Below are 21,983 nucleotides of genomic sequence, written 5' to 3' on the forward strand. Positions count from 1 at the left end.
CTGGCAGAATATTGAAAAATGATCTTTGTAATTTCTGTATCGTTTCTATTTTGGAAGCAGGTGAAGTGTGCTTGATGTTTAGTGAAGACTTGGCTTTTCTTTAGCAGGAGATAGATTTAAATTTCTTAAGTGGACATAAGACTGCAATCTCATCACCAAAGTAGTTTTTAAATAAACTACAGAATGTCTTGAATGGACTGACCAACCATTAAAATGAACTTCCATTTTGTATCTTGTTCTCTGATTAAAAGATAATAATCCTGGTGGCACAGTAGTTACAGTGCTGTTTCACAGGCTACCTCTGCCCATATCCTGGAGTTCAATCCTGACAAGCCTTGAGATTGACTAAGGCTTCTAGTCCTCTGAGGTCAGTAAGATGAGGATCCAGATTCATGGGGACAATATGCACCATAAACCACTCAGAGAGTGCTGTAAAGCACTGTGGAGTGATAAACAAGCCTAAGTGCTATTGCTCTATTGCTGCTGAAATATAGTTTTTATTTTCCAAATATTTATGGCTCCCCAACTCATTTGATGTGACTCTGGATAGTACACAATGAGCCAGCAGTGTGCAGCAGCTGCCAAAAAAGCCAACACAGTTCTAGGCTCAGTGTATAAGATGCACCCAGATTTTCAGCCTCTTTTTTGAAGGAAAAAAAATGTGTCTTATACTCCAAAAAATATGGTACATAAAATAAGGTCATGAGGGAAGAAACTATATATGGTGTAGCTCATCTCTTGGGTCCTGTCAAATGGAGCTCCTTCTCATACAGGACTCGCAGCATGATGCTCCTGCCAGATCTGATGGGACAGGTAGATGTACTTGGGAAAAGGTGATTCCTCAGATTAACCTGGCCCCCTGTTAACCTGTTGTTGTCACCCGTATGGCTCTTTTTTTCAATAAGTAACGTATTTGGCTTCTCTTTTTTCCTGATATGGAAAAGCTCTGTAGATTGACTTGTCTCATAGTGTCTTCCTTTGAGGGGTAATGAGTATATAAGAAGCCAGGGAGAATGTCAAAGGTATAATTGTGAAGCAAGGTCAATGACTAAGGTAAGTGCAGAGACCTATCAATGGAAATTTCTCTGAGAGGGTAAAAGCAAGAGTATTTGACAGCTTTATTGTTTTGGCTAAAATAGCATTCAGAACAAAAAAGCAGAATTATTAATTTTTGGTGTTCTATTTAATGTAACATAAATTGTCTCAAAAAGCAAAGCTTATAGAATGCAATTTAGATTTGTATTTGAAAAAAATATGGATTAACCTGTATGTATCAACCTGTAGAGTTCATAGCACACTGAGTTTGATTATCTGTTGAGCACTGATGATGTTACCTAATGAAAAGTCTACAATAAAACAGACAAGCTCAGAGAACATAAAGCATTCTACGGTTCAACTCTCATCTACACATATTCATTTCTACTACAACTTTCATAGCTTCATCATTTTCCTCTGATAGCATCTGCCAATCTCCTGTCATTTTTTCACTATTACAGTCATGTTCTATTACAGTGCTGACTAATAGTAATTAAGCGTGGCCAACCATTTGGGCATTAATTTATTTTTGCTTTGTCTTTTAGATTACTCTTTGGTACGATTGACTCCATACTCCAGAATTTAAATTTGAATTAAATTTAATATATATCAACACTTTTTTCTATTATACTTTTCACTTCTATTATGATCTTCATGTATTCTTCTATAGGGAAGGTAAGGGAAAAGAAAATTGGCTGGGAACTATATTCTAACAGATGATATTTTTAATTTGGTTGTCTACTTTTTGGATGCCTTCTTTTCTAGAAAGTGGCAACTTCAACTGTATAGCTGTACTTTTTTTTTTGTTAGATAAATGTCCCACATGGTTTCATCTCGCCCACATGATACATCATTGCCAGTTGGCTCAGTTTTCCAGGGCTTGGGCTCATCATACAGAATTAGCTTCCAAAAATGAGATGCCATGCTGTTTCCATCTACTAATCTAGTGTGGGTTGGATAGATCTGAACTGAAGCCAAAGCAAAGCAAGATAGGATTGGATTACATCTACTATCTTTGCCAAACTATTGTCAAGTTTTGCTACTTTGCTTTCTGCAAAATGATAACTGGAGGTTGCTGTCATTATTAATGTTTTCATTCACATGAGTGCTCCTGCAAGTAAATCCAGTGATGCAGAGTGAAATGTGAAAGAGTTGATGCTGCTATTGTTATTGTCATTATTATCCTGCATACAGCCTTAAGCAGAACAAAGCTAGCAGGGCAAACTACTGTTATATTTATTTCAAGTTGTCAGTGATTGATGAGTTTGTTAGTTGTAACTGAGAGATTGATTGTCTGTTGATTTATTTTACAGTATTTATAACTTGCCCCAATCCCAAAGGACTAGGCAGCATGCAACATCAACCATACCTCCTTCCCAAAGCATGTTTTACATGACTAAAACAGAATAATATTTAAAAAATCATAAAGAGCTATAATTAAACCCAAGAGAGGCATCCATAGTTATTTGATTGTGACCAAATGCATTGAAATAAAATACTTTTAATCTGTTGATTATAAGGGGACGCTGTATGCACTTATGGGTAAAAATATTACAGAGAAAATTTGCCATATCACCCACATACTAGTTACTCATTTTATTTATTTACAGAATTCATATGACCACCTATCTGAAATAATGACCTAGAACCTCACAACAATCAGCAAAAACCAAAATAAACATCAAGACCACACTCTCCTCCACTCCAGGCATCAGACTAAATAGACTCCTAGCCTAATCCCCATTCCAGTCCAACATATACAGGAAGATGCAGGTGTTCATTACTTTCTGGAAGACTATAAGATAGGGATCTTTTAAATCTCAGGTGGGAGGTTATACCAAATGACTGGGGTGACCATTGAGAAGGTGTGCCTCCAAGGTCTCAATATGTGACACCATTTAAGAGGGGACCTGGAACCTGTCCATTTTATTTAGTCTAGTGGATGAGCACATAACCTGTACCTGTGCCATTAATATCTTTAAAGGGGATAAATACAACCTTGAAAGCAATTCAGAAAGCAACTGGAATTCAGAGCAGCTTATGCAATGGTGATATAATTCAGATGAATTGTTGGGTACTGAAAACTGCATGTGCAGTTGCATTTTGTAGTGGTTGTAGCTTCTAGATAGTATTCAAGGGCAACACCATGTATAGTACACTACAGTTATCTTAATGGGAAATGATAAAAACTTAAGGACTATGAACAAGTTTTTCAAAGAATTCCATGCAATATATCTTAATGCTAGTATATCCTAGTGCTGCACAATTGTTAACTTTAACCATAATGACCAGGAATTTTAATTGAGTTCAGAAGCCTACTGTCAACCAGTATAGTGATTTAGTGTAGGTGTCATTCTATTTCCAAGGAATTTTCAGAAGCAACCATTTTTTCTAGGTACATTAAGTAATCCATACTTAATGATGTTCAAGTCGTGAGGTACTAAGATCCTAATAATAATAATAATTAATAATAATAATTTTTATTTGATTAGCCGCAACCCTCTCCCGAAGGACTCGGGGCGGCGTACAATCAAAACAAATAAAAATACACATAAGACAAACATATATACAAAAAGAACAGAGACATATACATATGTGCATGGAGGAGAGTTGACTTATAAGTGAAAGACAATTAAAAACACAATTTAAAATCCCCTTAAATAAAATTACTAAATTAAAAAACCCATCAGGAGCGATACGAAGTTATGGTTGAGCCAGGCCAGCTATTTGGAAAAGGTGGGTCTTGAGCTTGACACGGAAGGAGCGGAGGTCAGTAGTGGTCCTAATATCCGGGGGGAGGTAATTCCACAGGGCTGGGCCCGCCACAGAGAAGGCTCTGCTCCTAGGCGCCGCCCCATGGCACTGTCTGGTGGACGGCACCTGGAGAAGTCCCTCTCTGTGCGAGCGGATGGGTCGTAGGGATGTATGGGGCAGAATACGATCCCGCAGGTAACTAGGTCCTGAGCCATGGAGCGCTTTAAAGATCGTAATCAAGACCTTGAAACGCACTCGATAGACCACAGGAAGCCAGTGCAGCTCGCGCAGGAGAGGTGTCACATGGGAGTACTTGGTACTCCTCATAATCACCCGCGCGGCCGCATTCTGGACCAACTGCAGTCTCCGAGTGCATTTCAAGGGAAGCCCAATGTAGAGAGCATTACAGTAGTCCAGGCGAGACGTCACCAGCGCATGGGTGACTGTGCGTAGGGCGTCCCGGTCCAATAGGGGGCGCAATTGGCGCACCAGGCGAACCTGGTGGAACGCCCCCCTGGCCACGGCTGTCACATGTTCATCCATGGACAGCCTGGCATCTAGGAGGACGCCCAAATTGCGCGCCCGCTCCACGGGGGCGAGTTGAATGCCCCCAATGACCAGAGATGGAATTATCTGGTTGAACCGGGGAGCCGGAACCCACAGCCACTCCGTCTTGGAAGGGTTGAGCCTGAGTCGGTTGTCATCCATCCAGATCCGTACGGCTTCCACACACCGGGACATCACTTTGACGGCCTCGTTGGGGTGGTTCGGGGTGGAAATGTACAGCTGAGTATCATCAGCGTACAGATGATACCTAGTCCATATACAGTTGTGCACCAACAAAAGTTGGCTAAAGTTACCAAACTACCACTTTTATCTGCAATTTGAGTGGGAGTCCTGAATCAAGGAAACCTTTCAATAGTGAAGAATAGCTAATTTTATGTTTTGATAACACTTCTGATACATACATGAAGATTCACTTGTTATTCTTTTTTCTTGTTTATTGTAAACATGGACCAGTAATTATTTTGAGGCATTTGTTCAAGAACTTATAACTTCTTTCAGTTTGGACTTAACTGTTTTCTGACTTTCTACAAAATTGATCAGAAGGTCACCATTTCACAATCTTTTTAAGCACTGCATACTTTTACTTTGATGTCTAATTCCTGTTTCCAGGATAACTTTTGCTTTGTTTTCAATTGATTCTCTGCTGCTGCCTTCTCAATAATTCCATATTCCTAGTAAAACTGAAAACTTTTTCTCTCTAAAAAGCTGCAGTCAGCTTTCATGCTGAGTATTTTTGACCATGTGATTCTTGAAGTTCTTGTTAATATCTTAATGAAGTTTCTCATACCCATGACAAACTCTATACATCTGCTTGTTAAATAAGAAACCCATTATTTGACTCCAAAGTCTCTATTAGTACCCTCCGCTCTGTATTCACATCACTTGCATCATAATTCATAATTCTGCAGTCTATTTCAGTTTATTTATATGATCACCTTACTCAACTCTCAGTGACTCAGGGTGCCTTACAAAAATAAATACCAATATGAAAACAACAAAAAAGCAACAACCTCCCAACTCCTTAATGAAATAAGCCATCCAATAGGCTCCATCCAATTGAGTCCCCAGGCCCATTGGTAAAACGAGGTCTTCAAGATCTTGCAAAAGACCTCCACAGGGAGAGAGCCTCTGTGGAGAAGGTCCTTCTTCTTGATTCTGCTATATGTACCTCTTTCGAGTTAGGAGACCATAGCATTCCCTACCTCCTGGCTCTGATGGATTGGGTAGATCTGAGCTTGTCTATCAAATAACCTGATCCCAAGTTATCATGACTTCCACAGATACCTCTCTACATATCAGGTTGGGTTCCTGGCATGTCAGGAGCTCTGATGTTTCATGGCTTTGAGCAGCTGTCTGTGAGGGATTTGGCTAAAGCTCCAGCTGTGGAGAAAGCACACAGCTGCAGTTGGTCATTGATGAGAAGCAACTGCCTTCTGTACCTGATCCAAGAACATGTAGGGCAGAGAAAAGACAGGAGCAGAGAAGGTCAGCCACACTACTTGTCAGGAGAAAGCCTCGCCCTTCTTAATGGGCTACACAGAAAACTGGCTATTTAGCACAGCAGACAGATGGAGGTGATACTGGGAACTACATCTTAATTCCTAGCTGTTGGTCATTATGATTCCTGTCTCAGTTTGGATTGACATCGTATCTTGTCTTAGATCATTTTTTGGAAACTTGTGAACTCTTCTTGCCTCGTGAACTCTTTTGTGTTGTGGATTTAAGTTTGCCTGGTGGGTTTATTTTGATTAAGAAACTTTCAAGTGCCATGTTGACTCTTTGGCCATTGATCTGTGGACTAGCATTGGTTTGCTCTTGGCTGAAGTTAACTGGGACAGTTATGGGTTTTTTTGGTGAAGGGAATTGTTGTGGAATATTAATAAATTCACTAAACCACAGTTATGTATGTGTATGAGAGCAAACAGGACAGCACAATCATGTAGAACTTTGAAGATTGCAACCAGCACCTTGAATTGGATCTGGAAGCAAATTGGCAGCCAATGCAGCTCTCATAGGAGAGATGATACAGGTGCACATCTAGGCCTGCACAGAACTATATAAGTCACTGCATTTTAAATCAGCTGAAGCTTATGAATAATTTTCAAGGGTAGTCCCATTGCAATAGTCAAGATGGGAAGTGATTAGAGTATGAGTGACTGTGAGCAGGGATTATTAGTTCAAGAAAGTTACCGTGACTCTTGGGATAATAAAGTTCCCTGAATTATTTCATATAAGCTTGTCATTTTTTTTGACTGTGCGTAATAAAAATTGAAAATGAAATTCTTTATGTTGGTTTCTTTCTGGTTCAAATAATTATAAAATACTCTTTTTTGTTCTCTTTTGTTTTTATTTTTAATTTAATTTCTAAATTTTCAAGTTGTATCACTCTATAAGCCAATTTATAGAATAATACAACAGAATTCAGAATAATGTTGAGCTAGGAGGAACTGGAACTATGAGAATTACATAATTCAGCCCTTTGTGGTGTTAGAGTTAACAAACTATTTTTTAGAGGTAGCTGTTCAGTTTTGTTTTAAAAACTTTCAGAAATGGAAAACAGAATTTCGGTAGGTATATCATTCTACTGTTGTATAAATGTTATTGTTAGGAAGTGTTTCTTTATCATCATTTTATATGTAGGGACCACTTTTTGGATCAACAAGAACCATCTAGTGTGTTCAAGCACAGTATCTGCCTGCATTTATTGTTTCTTGCCATCTTTGCTTCAGCCTTCCATGCAGCCATTTTCTATCTATATTAAAGTGGGAGGTGATATAGGCAGTGGTTGCTCATAGAACATGGCCCTTCCGCTGTAGGCACTTCTCCTATACTTCCTCTGATATTCACTTTTGAACTATGTCATTGCTGACATGGTTATGGAGATAAACATGTAAAACCAATGAAGCAGGCACATTTCCATGGCATGTAAAGTATGCTTGACGTATTTGGGACTGGCCAGCATTCAGCATCATATAGAACTGCTGAGTGCACCATTGTTTTATGCACTTTTGATTTTAGATGGATTGGCATGTGTCAGTCATATAGCAGGGTTCATTGTAACCATGCTTCATTCACTCTTATGTGCACTATGCTGCTATCATTTTATAGATGGGATAAGAGATGGGTTTCTGCTGGTTCACCCTGGATCTGGTAACCAGTAGTGGATGCTCTGCCTACCGGTCCCAATGCTTCTGTGCATGCATCAGCGCAAGAGCGAACCAATAGTAAAATAAAATGAAACTCACCACTGGATGGGATTCTAGGTAGTGGAAGAGTTATATTTAAATTAAATTTGTTTAAAGGCTTTATTTATATTTAAAGGCTTAGGAAGTATTTCCTTTTACTTAAATGAAATTTAGATTGCTCCAATTTATATTCATTTTATTAAGTCCTGACTTCTGTGGTGGTGTCTTCTTTGTGGCCCTTTTTTATGTACCTGATTGTGCATCTCCCGAAGGTCTTTTTTGTCCTATTTAAATTACCATTACAGTTTGGTACATAGTATCAGAAATTACCATATGTTCTGGATGTGAAAACTGAGGTACAAATTCAGACTAGGCTTCTTAGGGATTCTAAAAGTGTGCTACTGATTGTTTATTTCTAATTTTGCCATACATCCAAATATTTATAAGTGCCATCATCCATTGCATATTTGGCTAGTTTCCTCTTGCTTTCATCCTTTTTATAGTTAGAATTATTGAGATGGCCCACACTCTAGGATGTAGACATCCCAGTGAAATAATTTGCACACAACAAATCAAAGAATACAGGAAAGCCCTTATTTTTTTCCTAGTTATCTAATTAGTCTTTGATTTTTGTGTGAATATAAACTTTAAGTCCTGGTAATTTTTCTTTACTGCATGTAAAAGCAAATGCATTTTGACAAAATAATCACCACCTTTTAGAAGGGTGGTGAATTAATAATTATGCAAATCAAAAAGGTAATCATGCATATACCTACTATATGTGTGCCACATGACCCTATCCACAAATATTTATTCTTCTCAGTTCATAAGCATATAGAATGGAGGATTTCTTACAACAGTTGAAAATAACATAGGAAAAGAAAAAGAAAAAGATCTTACAAGCACTTTCTTGCATAACTCTCTAAGAAGTCTCAGCAATAGTGGTAGCATTTAGATTTATATACTGCTTTACGTCCCTGTCTAAATGGTTTACAGAGTCAGCATATTGGGTCCTCATTTTTCTGACCTTGAATTGAACTGCTGGCAGTCATCAGAATTAGCTTGTAATACTGCATTCTAACCACTGCACCACCAGACTCATAACAGATAAACTTTCAGACAACTACACTCAACCTTTCAGACAACTGCACTGTTAAAGTGTAGTCCAAATTCTAACATTCTAACTTTAGAATGAAACCAGCTGCCTTTATTATGGCTTCATTTAGTTACTTCTATTTTATGAATTGTATATTGTAGTCTAGTTTTATGAATAATATAATTGCCTCAAAAATAATCTATATGGTATATCAGACCTTTTTATTACTTGAATAGGAACCTTCCAGGCTATGGACTAGATTAGAAAACTAAAAATAATAAAGAAATAATGCAATGGCAAACCATTGAGAAAATGTAATACGGACATAGTCATATATCCACCAAGAGTCAAACTCAAGGAACACTATTTTTTTAAAATAAATCGTGAAATTTTTTTGGCAGCTGTTCCTTTTTATTCTATCAAGAACATATAGCATAAGAAAAACCTGTTGAACAAAACTATTAACCCATATAATCCATTATTCTCTGTTACAGAGTGGGCAAATAAATACATTATGGCCAACAAAAATATTCCACAGCAATAATAGAGATGATAACACCATAAGCAATTGTAATGATTAAAATGAAATAAAAAAGAAATAAAAAAGGATCTAAGTAACATTAAAGTATAAAAATAATTCCATTCTTTAATATATTATTAAATCTACGTCATAGCAAACATGTCAATCCATACTTTTACAGAATGAATTAAAAAACTCATTTCAAAAATTAGTAAAGAATACATTCCTTGAGTACCGTATTTAGTAAAGAATACATTCCTTGAGTATCCTATTTAACTACAAGAGTGTAAATTTCCATGTTCCACTTATACTGTTGCTTTGTAACAGCTGGTATACAAGACATGCTGTCTGCAATTTCAGATAACAGTCATCAGGACTGGCAGCCAACAGTAGTCCAACCCTGCCATAAATTTGCCAGTCTCCTTTTAAAACCATTGAAATTAGGGTCTTTCATAATATCATATTGCATCATATTCCAGATTTAACTCTGTTTAGTATAAAGATATTTAAAGGATTCTATCTTTTTAGAAAACTAGCTCTTGGTAGAATAGCAATGAAGATATTGCTTGAAAAAGATATTGAAATGGGGTGATACGGTTCTAGCTACAAAGATCAGAATTATGCAGACAATTATTTTTTCTATGACATTCTGTGACAAAGTTGAACTTTGGAGAGGCAGGATAGCAAAAGTAAATTCTTTTGACCTTTGCTGTTGTGGAAGACTCCTGGGAACACCAGTTTTAGCCAAGAAAACAATCAAATAGATCATAGAATTAATCAATTCAGAATTATCACCCAAGGGACAAATAACTAGGCTTAACTGATATTTTGGACACATTAAACAAAGAACCATCTCTCTGAAGAAATAAGTGCTGGAAAAGATGGAAGGAAAGAGGGGGGGAAGGAAGGAGAATGACAGCATCGGTGGATCATTGGAAGAGCTGGAAGATCAGGTTAGGAATAAATCCTCCTAGAGAAAAATCTGGGTAGTTGTTAAAACTTGATACCAATTTGATGGCGCATAATCAAATCCATCAAATTCTTTCAGTTCATATTTCTATACTACAGTGTGAAAATTTTTCAATTTATTCTTTTTTGATGTTAAAATCCCTGAAATGTTTAAATATGCATTAAAATAGCTCCCCCTTAAACTTGTTTTTTTTAAACAGATGCTTCAATGGGGAAACTGGTATATTGGAAGTCTTACATTATGGGGTACAGTTCCTAAAGATTTTTAGCACTGCAACTTAGAATTTCTGTCTAAAACCACCCCATTCAGATTTTCATATTAAGTAAGGTGCAGTTTTCAGTGATTCTCTAATTCAAAATCACTACTTACTCTTTGAGTTCCTGGATTTTATTTCATCAAAAAGTTTGTATAAGGGCAATGAAGCACATGGGACTCCTTACGTTTTCCAGAACATTAACAAAGTGCCTTGTATGTGCAGCTTGACATTTTGTTGCTGAACTATGTACTTTGCCCCTTGGCCAGAGTTCTTGATGGGAAATGACTCATGTGCTTAAGTTTTTAAATCTTCCATCATTCAACCTGAATGCATGCAGATCTCAAATGTTGAATTTCTGAGCCACTTGAGGAATACTGAATATAAGTAACCACAGCTGTATATTCATCATGCTCCAATATTTTTTTTCATGTATAGAGATAACTAAGAATAGCAGTCTTCCATCAAATCTGTAATCTCCTATAAGTCTATATATGCATAAATCAAACTTACAGTAGATGCAAGTAGCAAAAGAAAGAGATTTTTAAAAACATGGTTGAAGTCATTACTTTTTAATTTTTTAATGCATGCCATTGCATCAGAAATATTGTATTTATATTTTCTTAGAAACACTGTCAGAATGATCCATGGAAGCGTTCACTTGATGATTTTGAGTAGGGGCTAGGGGTATACTAACCAAAGATGGTTGAGATGATAAATGTTTCTTCTTGTATAAACAAATAAAACAGCCACACTCTTCTCCCTTCCCTTCCTTGCAAGATCTGTAGGGAAAAAAGTAACATAAAAAATAACTTCTATAGGAAATTTTTTCCCAATTCAGGAAAAGTGAAGACCATTTCCAAACAAAACCCCAAACTCAAAAATGAAACAAACACACAAACAAAAACCCAACCTCCACCCAGGGACTTTGTCCTTTAAATGTATTTCAGTTTGCATTTTGATCTGAGTTTGGAAATGTTATCACCCACTTTGTCACAGACATAATTCACATCTTTCTTTAGGCACTGTAAACAAGAGAAATGGTTTAATGGCTCCCTAAAAGGCACTCTGCACTGATAGCTGAGATTAGACTGTTTAGTAATGGATTTTTGCGTGCTGGAGAAAGAAGGGGAGGGAGACTTTGGCAGGGGGAAATGTAGTGGAAAAGAATCTTTGAAAGGCAGCAATGAGGCATCTGAACGCTGGTTGAGTCTTATGCATGAGCAGGTAGATGTGTTTAAGGAATCTTCAGTACTGTGAGTTTTATCAGTCACTACCTCTTTGGCGTCTAGAATTTTGCTGCATGTTAATTGAGACCATCTGAACCCATTAATCACCTACAATACAGAGTGAGATCTGAATTAAGACCATTGGCCCTTGGAAGCCCTTGTGAAAAAAATGTTGGCCTCTTTAAACATGACTTTATTGTAAGGCTCTCCATATCACACCGTTTCCAAAATTCCTTGGTGGGGCTGAAAGTGAGCAAAACTTTTTGAAGACATCATGGTAAATGCTTTTGAGTTTGTTATTCAGATATAAGATAATAAGCCAAGGCATCCTTTACAATGTACATTTTGGAGGAAATTTTTTTCTGTTCCTGCTTAAAAGGCGAGCATTTAAAAATATTATTTCTTTTGTTGACAAATTGTGCTTTGTGTATAGGGTTGTGTATAGTTTGTTGTAGTTGGCAACATATAACTGCATTTCACTGTCCATGTCTCTTCTATATCTGAATATAGGGATAATCTTTTAGCTCCAAAGATTTGACACAATCTGATTTTTTAAAAGGGTGAGGGGTTGTTTTGCAATAGGATAATGATATCCATTCACATTTCTTCTACTTCACTTTTTTCTCTCTTTGTTCAGATTATATGTTTTATCTCAAGGTTAAGTTTTTCCTCCTGCACTTAAGCCAGGTGTTTTAACTTAAAACACCGGAACTGCTCAACTTTTTATTCTGAATCATTATCAGCAATATTTTCTTTGAGGTTTGGCACATGAATCTCTAGCTGATCTTCTTATGATTCAGATTCAAATGCTTTGGTTGTGGGGGTGCACTTAATGTTTCTGGAGAAGAAAGGAGAGTTTCATAAGATGTAGGTCTACAATGTGAAGTGAGCTGGGTCTATGATAAGCAAGCATCGAAGCAGCCAGATTTTCTAGGGGTTTCAGTTTTGGAACTGTTGTTATTTTTTAGTTCAGATTTTCTTGAAACAAACAAACACCACAGCTATTGGTAAGAAACTTTAATACTTGTATTACTTGTTCTTCTAAATATACTGTCCCTAACTTCCAGTATGTTGTACAAATTTTCCAGTCACTATTCTAGAACTGTATATTATGCGGCCGGATATAGATCATTATATGTAAAATGAGTGCCATATACACCCAAACCTCCAAAACATTAAAAAGTTCTATCCACATGTTTTCACTGTCTTTTTAAGAATAAACTGAGTAAGAGAAACATGAAAATGCAGAAAAACTTACTTGAGATTTGGGTTTTTTAACCCCTCTCCCCATTTATTATTGGTGTTGTAAGTAAGATTTAGGAAGATCAGAAAATGGAACCAAAGGAAAAAACATAGCTGTTATTTGTGTTCTGTGAGCACTGAAATCTGCATGTCACATGAGATTTCACCAAGCCAGAGTAATCTTTCAGATTGCTAAATTGGAAGTGATTATTTGAGTAGTTTGTACTATTTTTTCAGACTATGGAAATCTGCTTGAAATCTGGTATTTTAAGTATTTCATGAAAGTTTCTGCCTCTGTATTCCATGGATGGTGAAACAGAGAGCTGGGTAATATATTAAATTTGTTATTTGTGTATGTTACTTATGTTTCTATGCTGATGATAGATGCTATCCCCACCTCTTTTAATAATTTTCCAATAGAAAACAATAGCTAACTTATTATCCTCAGCCACAAAAAGCATGAACCAAAAGTTCAACCAATCACACCAGTTTTTGCACTGGGCATTCAACATTTGGTCACCCTAAGGCAACTGATTCTCAGAGCACTGATAGATGTTGACTAGTTATAAGGAAAAAATCTTAGCAGGTTTGAGCTGCATCTTGACATTAAAAACTTAACATTGCTGCCTCATACATTATATCTTGACACTCTTAAAAAGATGGCATGGACTTTTCATTAAAACTCCAGCGTAGTAACCTCCTAGCTCTGCCCTTTGAACCTTGCTCTCCTTGTATCAAGCGAAAGAAAATATATCTTGTAGCAGAAGAACAAGCAGATATCATGTTCAGTTAGAAAGTTATTTGATTAGTGTTGATCATGACTCCCAATGATAGTGATTTGATAAGGAATAATTTAGTATTTAATAGTCTGTTACATGCACCAATTCTATCTGGAAAAGAAAAGCAAATTGTATAAAATGAACGTAATGCATTTGGAAAGCCTTGTTCCAGTGAGCTGAAAAACTGTTTTTTTTTAGTTTTAGTTTTTTTTTACTGTCGTTTCATATCCCAGTGATGAGATACACAGGGATATGTGACATAAGATGTCTGTATTTTTTTTTTCATTTTAAAGGCAAATAGTTTCTCATTATGGATTAAGAAAGAAACCAGAACCAACAAATCGAGAATGGAAAAGGGTCTAAGGTATAGATTCCAGATGTGCTACAGAAGATCAGTGTTTAAAAATCAAAGTTATCTGAATATATGATTTTAAGGCCCGCTTTTTGAAACAAAAATAATGTGCCAGATTATAAAATGTTGATCAAAGTCAAGATACACTATCAGTAGCATGACATATAATTACTAGAACTTTATAAAATACATGGGACATAGCAGAGATATTTTAGAGGAAGGACAATTGAGGACTCTGGAGCTACAGCTAAGCTTCTTGACCTTTCATTGAGTTTCAGGAGAATCTGAAAGCAGAAAAGTGGACCTGAGAATTTTAATGCTTTTTATGTTAATGGATGGGAATTAAAGTAGGAAACCTCTTGGAAGCAAACAAGTCTTTTTTTAATCTCTTGAGTAATGCCCAAAATTGTTATTTGAAGGGGCAAGGGAACAATTTACTGAGGTTTCACATTTCAAGAAAAGTTGCAACTTAAATAGATGTTGGAGAAGCATGTTGCTACTTCTTTATATGGCCCAGCATAAAAGGCAATTACAGAACAAAGTGCGCTAAATAGCAATGACTATTTGAAGTCACCTGAAGGACCTTGAAACAGTATCCCAAAATTCCATGTTATTTTGCCAGTATAAATAGGCTTGTCTATTACTTGATAATGAATGTAATCCTATAAGGGAGACATCTTTAGCTGCTAAAGATAGCAATGTGACACTTCTGCTTGAATTTTCATTTTATTATTTGATTATTGTTTATTGGTTTGTGTATTATGGTTTGTTTTCTTTTTTCTTTTTGTGAAATTGTTTTTTATGCCCAGGGTGATTTTAGTTGAGTTGTGCAGCTGTATGAATGTGATAGATAGATAGATAGATAGATAGATAGATAGATAGATAGATAGATAGATAGATAGACAGACAGATAGATAGATGATAGATAGATAGATAGATAGATAGATGATAGATAGATAGATGATAGATAGATGATAGATGATAGATGATAGATGATAGATAGATGATAGATAGATAGATGATAGATGATAGATAGATAGATAGATAGATAGATAGATAGATAGATAGGAAAAAGCCGTCTGTCTGTCTGTCCGTCTGTCCGTCCGTCCGTCCGTCCGTCCGTCCATCCATCTATCCATCTATCCACCTATCTCTCTCAAAAATTCTTAGAAAAAACAAGCAAAATTAGACATTCAAGATATTTTATTTTACAAATTCTTATTTCTTCAGAGAGTCATATTGAATTTAACCAAAGGGGTAGCATGTCTAATATTTTATTCCCAAGAGGTCAACCAATTCAAATAGATAGTCTATAAATGGGAGATGGTGCTACAACAATAATGTTTGTCGTTCATAATTTTCAACCATGATGTTTTGGAAGCATAATACCTTCTTACCAACAGGTTATTAGCGTCCTGGTTTGTCTGAAAGATATCTAAATTGGTGACAGTTCCTCAATACAAAATTTTGAGCAAGGAACTTCATTTGATTAATATGTCCTGTTAGAAATTTGTGAAGTTTATTAATGCTAAAGGTTTCCCCACAGTTTAGAAAAATAAATTAGCAAAAGGCTGCTTGCAGAGCTGCTGATGGTATTTCATTATGATTTTTGAGTTAGAATTTCAGTGAAGATGTATTTAATTTATAACTAAAATACTATTTTGAAGCATCTTATACTGAAAACTACAGTATTTTTGGCATGAGGTAATTGCGAATAGTTGCAAATGCAAATAGTTAAGGTTTGTTTCACTGATGGTGACTCACACCCTCATCACCTCTTAATTACACTGCTGTTATATACACAACTTGAGATTGCCTTTGAAGACCACCCAGAAACCACAGTTGGTAGAAAATGCAGCTGCTGTCTGTTAATGAGGGAGCATTGCTGCAGCAAAATAACTCCAGTCTTTTGGGCACTCTATTGACTGCTTATCAGTTTCTGTATGGAATTTAAAGTTTTTGTAAATATCTATGAAGCCTTACATAGCTTTGCTTCCTGTTTGGGAACCATCTCCTTCAGGTACAATCTGTCATCTTCATAGTCTATGAAGGACCAGCTGCTTTTGATTCTTACCTCAGTTGTAGCTAAGAATCTGAAGGCAGTCTTTCCCTGTTGTGGCCTAATTGCTATGGAATGGTTTGCGCTTGCCCCAAAGTAGACTGGTTCTTCCCTATTTTGTATGAATACTGGAAGATGTCAAACTAGAATTAATGGAGATGTGGTAAACCTATAGCTATCATATCTTTGTATGAAGACTTTATTTGTACATTGTAGATCTGACTTCATAAGACGGGAGGGGATCAGCTCTGGGAGAGAAAAATGACTTATAGTAGATTTCAGGAAGAAAGTTTGATAGTTTAATGTTTGAGTATCTGTCATCAAATATTCAAATATTAATCAAATATGACCAGATAAATATTATCCATGATGATTTGTTTCTAACCTGGCCTTCCAATCATGCCATTATAACTGAGTTCATCTACGTTGCTAATGGTTATCCTCCTATTTTCTTTCCTTCCCACTATTGGAACTTCTTTCAGAGAGTCTTAATTTATCCAAAGTAGGATAATCTGACGTTGGTTACTTGTTCCTCAAGTGAGATCTCTGGGTTGATTTGGTCAATGCCCTATTGGTTTGTTTTCTAGACTGTCTGTGATATTCTCTGCAATCTTGTCTAATACTCTGAAATCTTGTCTAATAGTTGTCTAAAATGTCAAAAATCCTTAAAAAAAGAGAGGATATCTTTTTGTCCTTTTATCCCAAAGTCTGACTTTGGCTTTCATAGACTGTCAAAGAGAGCACCGTGTTTTGCACAATTCTGATCTCTGTAGGTATGGACAGATCCTGTCATTTGAATATCTTTTCCAACACTTTCATGGCTGCTATATCAAGTGCTAGTCTGTGGCATATTTATTAACTGCTGGTTCCTTTGTTGATGATGATGATTATGTAATTAGCTTGCACTTTTTTATAATTAATTTTAGTCCTGTAGCTCCTTGACTTTATCTAAATTATATTTCCTGTGAAAATTGTAGTAAATATTAAATATGGTTTCCATATTTTATTCTTAAACAAGGTTGCTTAAGGTTGGGAAGTCCAAGTATCTCCAAAGATTGTTGAACTACAGTTCTCATTATTCTTAACTATTGCCTAATGAGACTAATGGGGAGTCATGTTTCAGTAACATCTGGTGGGCATGAGGTTTAACATACTTTTTAAAAACCTTATTGGTCACTCAAAAATTCCCAAACTTTCTCCCCATTATATCCAATTTATTTTAGTATTGAACAACTTTTAATTTTCTTGACCCATAAAGTATTCCACCTGGCCAAATTCTTACTTACATTTGGTCTCTGTCACAGAGTATGTTGAATTGAACCTTTGCCAGGTAAAGGTAACTTAGGATAAGGGTGAAGATGGAACAATGAATGTCATATAGTATAGAACATTCAGGAGGTCTGGCATTGTTTTTGCAATGAATTTTAGATATCTCTCTCTCTCTCCCTCTCCCTCTCTCTCTCTCTCTCTCTCTCTCTCTCTCTCTCTCTCTCTCTCATCTATCTATCTATCTATCTATCTATCTATCTATCTATATATATATATATATATATATATATATATATATATTCGTAGATTTTCACGGGTATAGGTATGCTGGTTTTGTTGTATTCGGGTCTTTTCCCGTGTAAGATTGAGATTGTCTTTGCAACATTTCAGCGAGATCTCACTCACCATCTTCAGGCTGTGGTCTTTGGCTTAAAGTGTGACCGGAGCTGCCGTCTTTCTGTATATCTTGGTGGGAGGGGATGAAGTGCTGGCTTTGTTTCAGTATGTGGAATGATTGGTTGTGTGGTTATATCATGATTGGTAGATTGGTGCTGATTGGTGCTGGCTGTGTGTTTGTTGTTCTTTTGTATTGTAATGGCCTGGATGGTGGGTGGGGTTCGTTTGTTGACTAGGGCTGGTTTCCAGATGTTTGGTAGGCGGGAGGTATCATCACGTTTATTCATGTTGTGGGGCTGTTTCTCTATTTTGATGGCTTCCATAATTATTCTCTTGTTGAAGTGTTCTGTTTTGGAGATTGACCTGGTTCCTTCGAAATTGATTTCATGTCCTGTAGCTTTAAGGTGCTGGAAAAGGGAGGAAGTTTTTTTCTTTTTTTCTTACTGCGTTCTTATGTTCTGTGATGTGTGCATTTATTCTCCTGTTTGTGCTTGTGGAGAATTTTGCTGATTTTATCTGTGGTGCCTTTGATATAAGGGTTAGGGTTAGACAATAGCATCGCCCTCCTCCCTTATATCAAAGGCACCACAGATAAAATCAGCAAAATTCTCCACAAGCACAATATCAAGACAGCCTTCACCACTGACCAAAAAATAGCCAACATCTTAAGAAACCCCAAAGACAAAATCCAGCTAGAAAACCAAGGAGTCTACGAAATACCATGCAAAATCTGCCCGGCAACATATATAGGACAAACAAACAGGAGAATAAATGCACGCATCACAGAACACAAGAACGCAGTAAGAAAAAAAGAAAAAACTTCCTCCCTTTTCCAGCACCTTTAAGCTACAGGACATGAAATCAATTTGCCTGAAGATGGCGAGTGAGATCTCGCTGAAACGTTGCAAAGACAATCTCAATCTTACACGGGAAAAGACCCGAATACAACAAAACCATCATTATTACATTCTTATCTGCTTGAAATTAATTTCTGTTTCTGTTTTTTTTTTAATCTTTCCAGTGGCTTTTCATGGTCTTTCAGTGAAAATCAAGAAAGAACCCCACAGTCCATGTTCTGAACTCAGCTCCGCTTGTAGTCAAGAACAACCATTCAAATTCAGTTATGGAGAAAAGTGCCTGTACAATGTCAGGTAAAGTAAATATTTTGTATTAGTTCTTTCAGTGGAAACTTTAACATCATGATGATACAGTAACAGAACAATTAAAATCTACTTTTTCTTGATATTGAAAGAGGTTATCTGGTCTTATGATGTAGCCAAGTTGTATTTGATCATACCGGTTTTTAAGTGGGGAAATAAATTCTTGTCATGTTTACTCCTAAGAAAAATAAGCTAAAGTTGGAAAACAGTAGGCTAAAGTATCACAATAGGACTTTTTTTTCCCCCTGATCCCAAAGTCCTTTTGAAAAAGCACCTTTGGGACAACCACGATCTTGGACAACCGAGAATCTTCATAAAGAGTAGGCTAAATTATTTCCCTTATATATAGGAGTTTCTCTTTCATAAATTTTACAGTTTGAAATAGTATTGGCTGCATGAATGCTTGGATTTTTTTGTTTATATTTCTAAAAATTAAAATTTTAAAACAATTAAACCAGTGTTTCTCAATCTTGGTTTGAGTCCCTTTCGGGAGAGGGGGCGGTCTAGAAGCATTAAATTAAATTAAATTAAATTAAATTAAAATTCTTAACCCTTTAAAACTATGTGGACTTCAACTCCCAGAATTCCCTACATAGCTTAAAAGAGAAATATAGTGATTCCTCCATAATTAGGCATGCAATGCTTCTGCTTGCTACCCCTTGACTGCTTTTGCCAATAAATGCAGCCAACAAGTCTATGACTTTTTGTCATGATAGAACACTAGTCTGTTATTATCTGTTATCATATCAGAGTTCCTGGTTTGCATATTTTATTAACAAACCATCTGTATGTAAATCTATCCATTGACAATTGACATCAGATGGGTATGATCAAACAGGGTGTACAGGCATGCTTGTGCATTTCTGGAAAAATCAGATTACAACTGCTCACTCTCCATTGCATGCAAATAAGTGTAATGGAATCTGGAATCTTCCACTGAGACTCATACATGATGAAACTGGTATTGGTTTTTTGACTTTAGGTTGAGATTAAACTATAGTTCCTGTTCCAGATGTTCAACACGTCTAGAAGCTAGCTATTCTAGTATGTGAACAAAGGGATAAGAGGATGGTGTTGAATTATTTTTAGGGAATATTAAATCAGAATAACATTATTTTGTAAACTAATCCAAAGCCAGTGAACACTATTAAATAAATATTCAGTCTCCACTTTAAATAACAGATGATACCTGCATATTATTAATTAATTCTCACTATCTGCCTCATCAGGCTGCTATGATGCCGGAATTGCTAGTCTGTCATAGTTTTGTAGTTACTGTCTATGCATGATAGGCTCCTATTTGTTTTGCATTGAAAAATGATTAAGAGGACTCCTTCTTTTATGGAAACAAGAACAGGGGCTTTGCTTGCACTTGTTACAGGAACAGTGCCAAACAAAAAGGGGACTTTAATCTTCTTTCAGATAGTGGCCCTTTTCCCAGTTTCAAATGATAGTGAAACAAGTGAAATTATGAATCATCTGAGTGCAGTCACTGTGGACAATGATCTGAAAGCTTGTTAAAGTTGTGTAATGATATAGGATTACAGGAGTTGAAGTTAAAAAAAAATATTTGCAAGCCAGTATGGGTCATTATCACTTCCCTTAAGGAGATGCTGTTTTTCTTCCTTGGAACTGCTTTTTTCACACATTCTGCATTGTAGGTAGAACTGTGGCTCCATTCATTTTCATTTATATCTTATTTCATCTCTGTAATTTCCAGTGACAAAGGAAGTGTAAAAATGCAACAGAGCATAACAGCTGGTGTACATGCTCTGTAAAAGTATCAAAAACAATCTGATGGTAATGGTCTCCAACAGTAGAAACCTGGGAAAATTAAGCCCATTGCCAAAAAGAAATCAAAGTGGGCATGAGGAATGTTTCCTTTGGAAGAAAGGTCCATAAGTGGTATCCAGATGCATTAGGATGGGTATAAAGTGTCTGCCTTTTTATTCATCCCACAGAGTGCTTTGCAGCGATGTATTTACTCTTGGGAGTTCAAATAGCTCTGCAACCAAGAGAATAACTTTTTTGAAGAAAAGAATAGCATCATTGTAATATGCATAACTCTGTATTTTTATTTTAGTTTTACTGTATGCTTCTAACATTCTATAAGTCTTCTAACTCTAAGATGGCAACAGACTTCTGAATGACGATGGATTATCTGTCGCCTCTCTGATTTTCCAGAACCTCTTTCTCAGTGGTCATAGATAAGGAAAGATGGAGAATTGTAGCTTAGCTGTATCTAGAAAGATAACAGGTTCCTTCTCCTAGGTTAATATAAGGGAAATCCTTTTCTCCATTTCCTGGACTTCCTTCATCTTTCAAAAATATGGATTCTTAGCAGGTTTACTCACTTGTTCCAATCAAATATGTCATGTTTCTTTTGAAATTCAAAATCCTTATATACATGCATACACCTATAGAAACATTGCAAAATTAAGTAAAAAAGAATAACATTAAAAATGCAAATCATATTGTTGTATCACCCCTACATGTTATCACACTTAGACATGTGTGCAAATCTCAAATGAAGTGTTTTATTCCAATAAAGGGCAAAGCTGTATGTTAAAAAAAAAGAAACATTGCAAATAAAACGTACGATGCCATATTTCTGGCATTTTTCTTGCTTAAGGATAAAATAAATCTTACTTTGGAGGTAACACTTGAATGATTGATGAAACTTAAAAAATGAACCCAACTTCAAACAACGAAGCAATACACAATACAATCTTTGACATCCAATTATCCATTTAACATAACTTATACTGTATCTTCCAGTAATCTTAAATCAATATTCTGAAGTGATTCACTGAAAGACTAGCTTATTGATAAGACAATATAGTTGTTTCTAATTCCTATCAGGCTTTGGAATTGCTGCTAGTGCAGTTTATTCTATACCTGAGAAATCCCAATTTGCATCTTTAATGCTTCGTTTCTCGCTAATATTTGCTAGATTTATGTTAGAATTGGGTGACCTAGAAATATGATAAATACACGAAAACCGACAAGCTACGATTTGGAAATAAGACTCTTTGCGGGTAGGGGATCACTTTTAATATTTTCTTGTGGTAAGTTCTTTGAAACGCAAAAACTTGACTCTATTGTGTAAATTTTTAA

The 21,983-nt window shown here is 36.1% G+C and overlaps 1 protein-coding gene across 5 annotated transcripts in view; it reads left to right on the forward strand.

Annotated features, from left to right (window-relative positions):
* Positions 1-21,983, forward strand: part of ETV1 (ETS variant transcription factor 1) — a 119,218-nt gene that overhangs the window by 39,046 nt on the left and 58,189 nt on the right. For all 5 annotated transcript variants that reach the window (XM_081933420.1, XM_081933421.1, XM_081933424.1 and 2 more), the window contains one exon: positions 18,728-18,857. In XM_081933420.1, the coding sequence (XP_081789546.1) occupies positions 18,728-18,857 (130 nt within the window). The remainder of the gene's footprint in view (positions 1-18,727; positions 18,858-21,983) is intronic.

The sequence above is a fragment of the Natrix helvetica genome, assembly GCF_964273705.1.
Source record: "Natrix helvetica genome assembly, chromosome: Z".
Lineage (NCBI taxonomy): Eukaryota > Metazoa > Chordata > Lepidosauria > Squamata > Natricidae > Natrix > Natrix helvetica.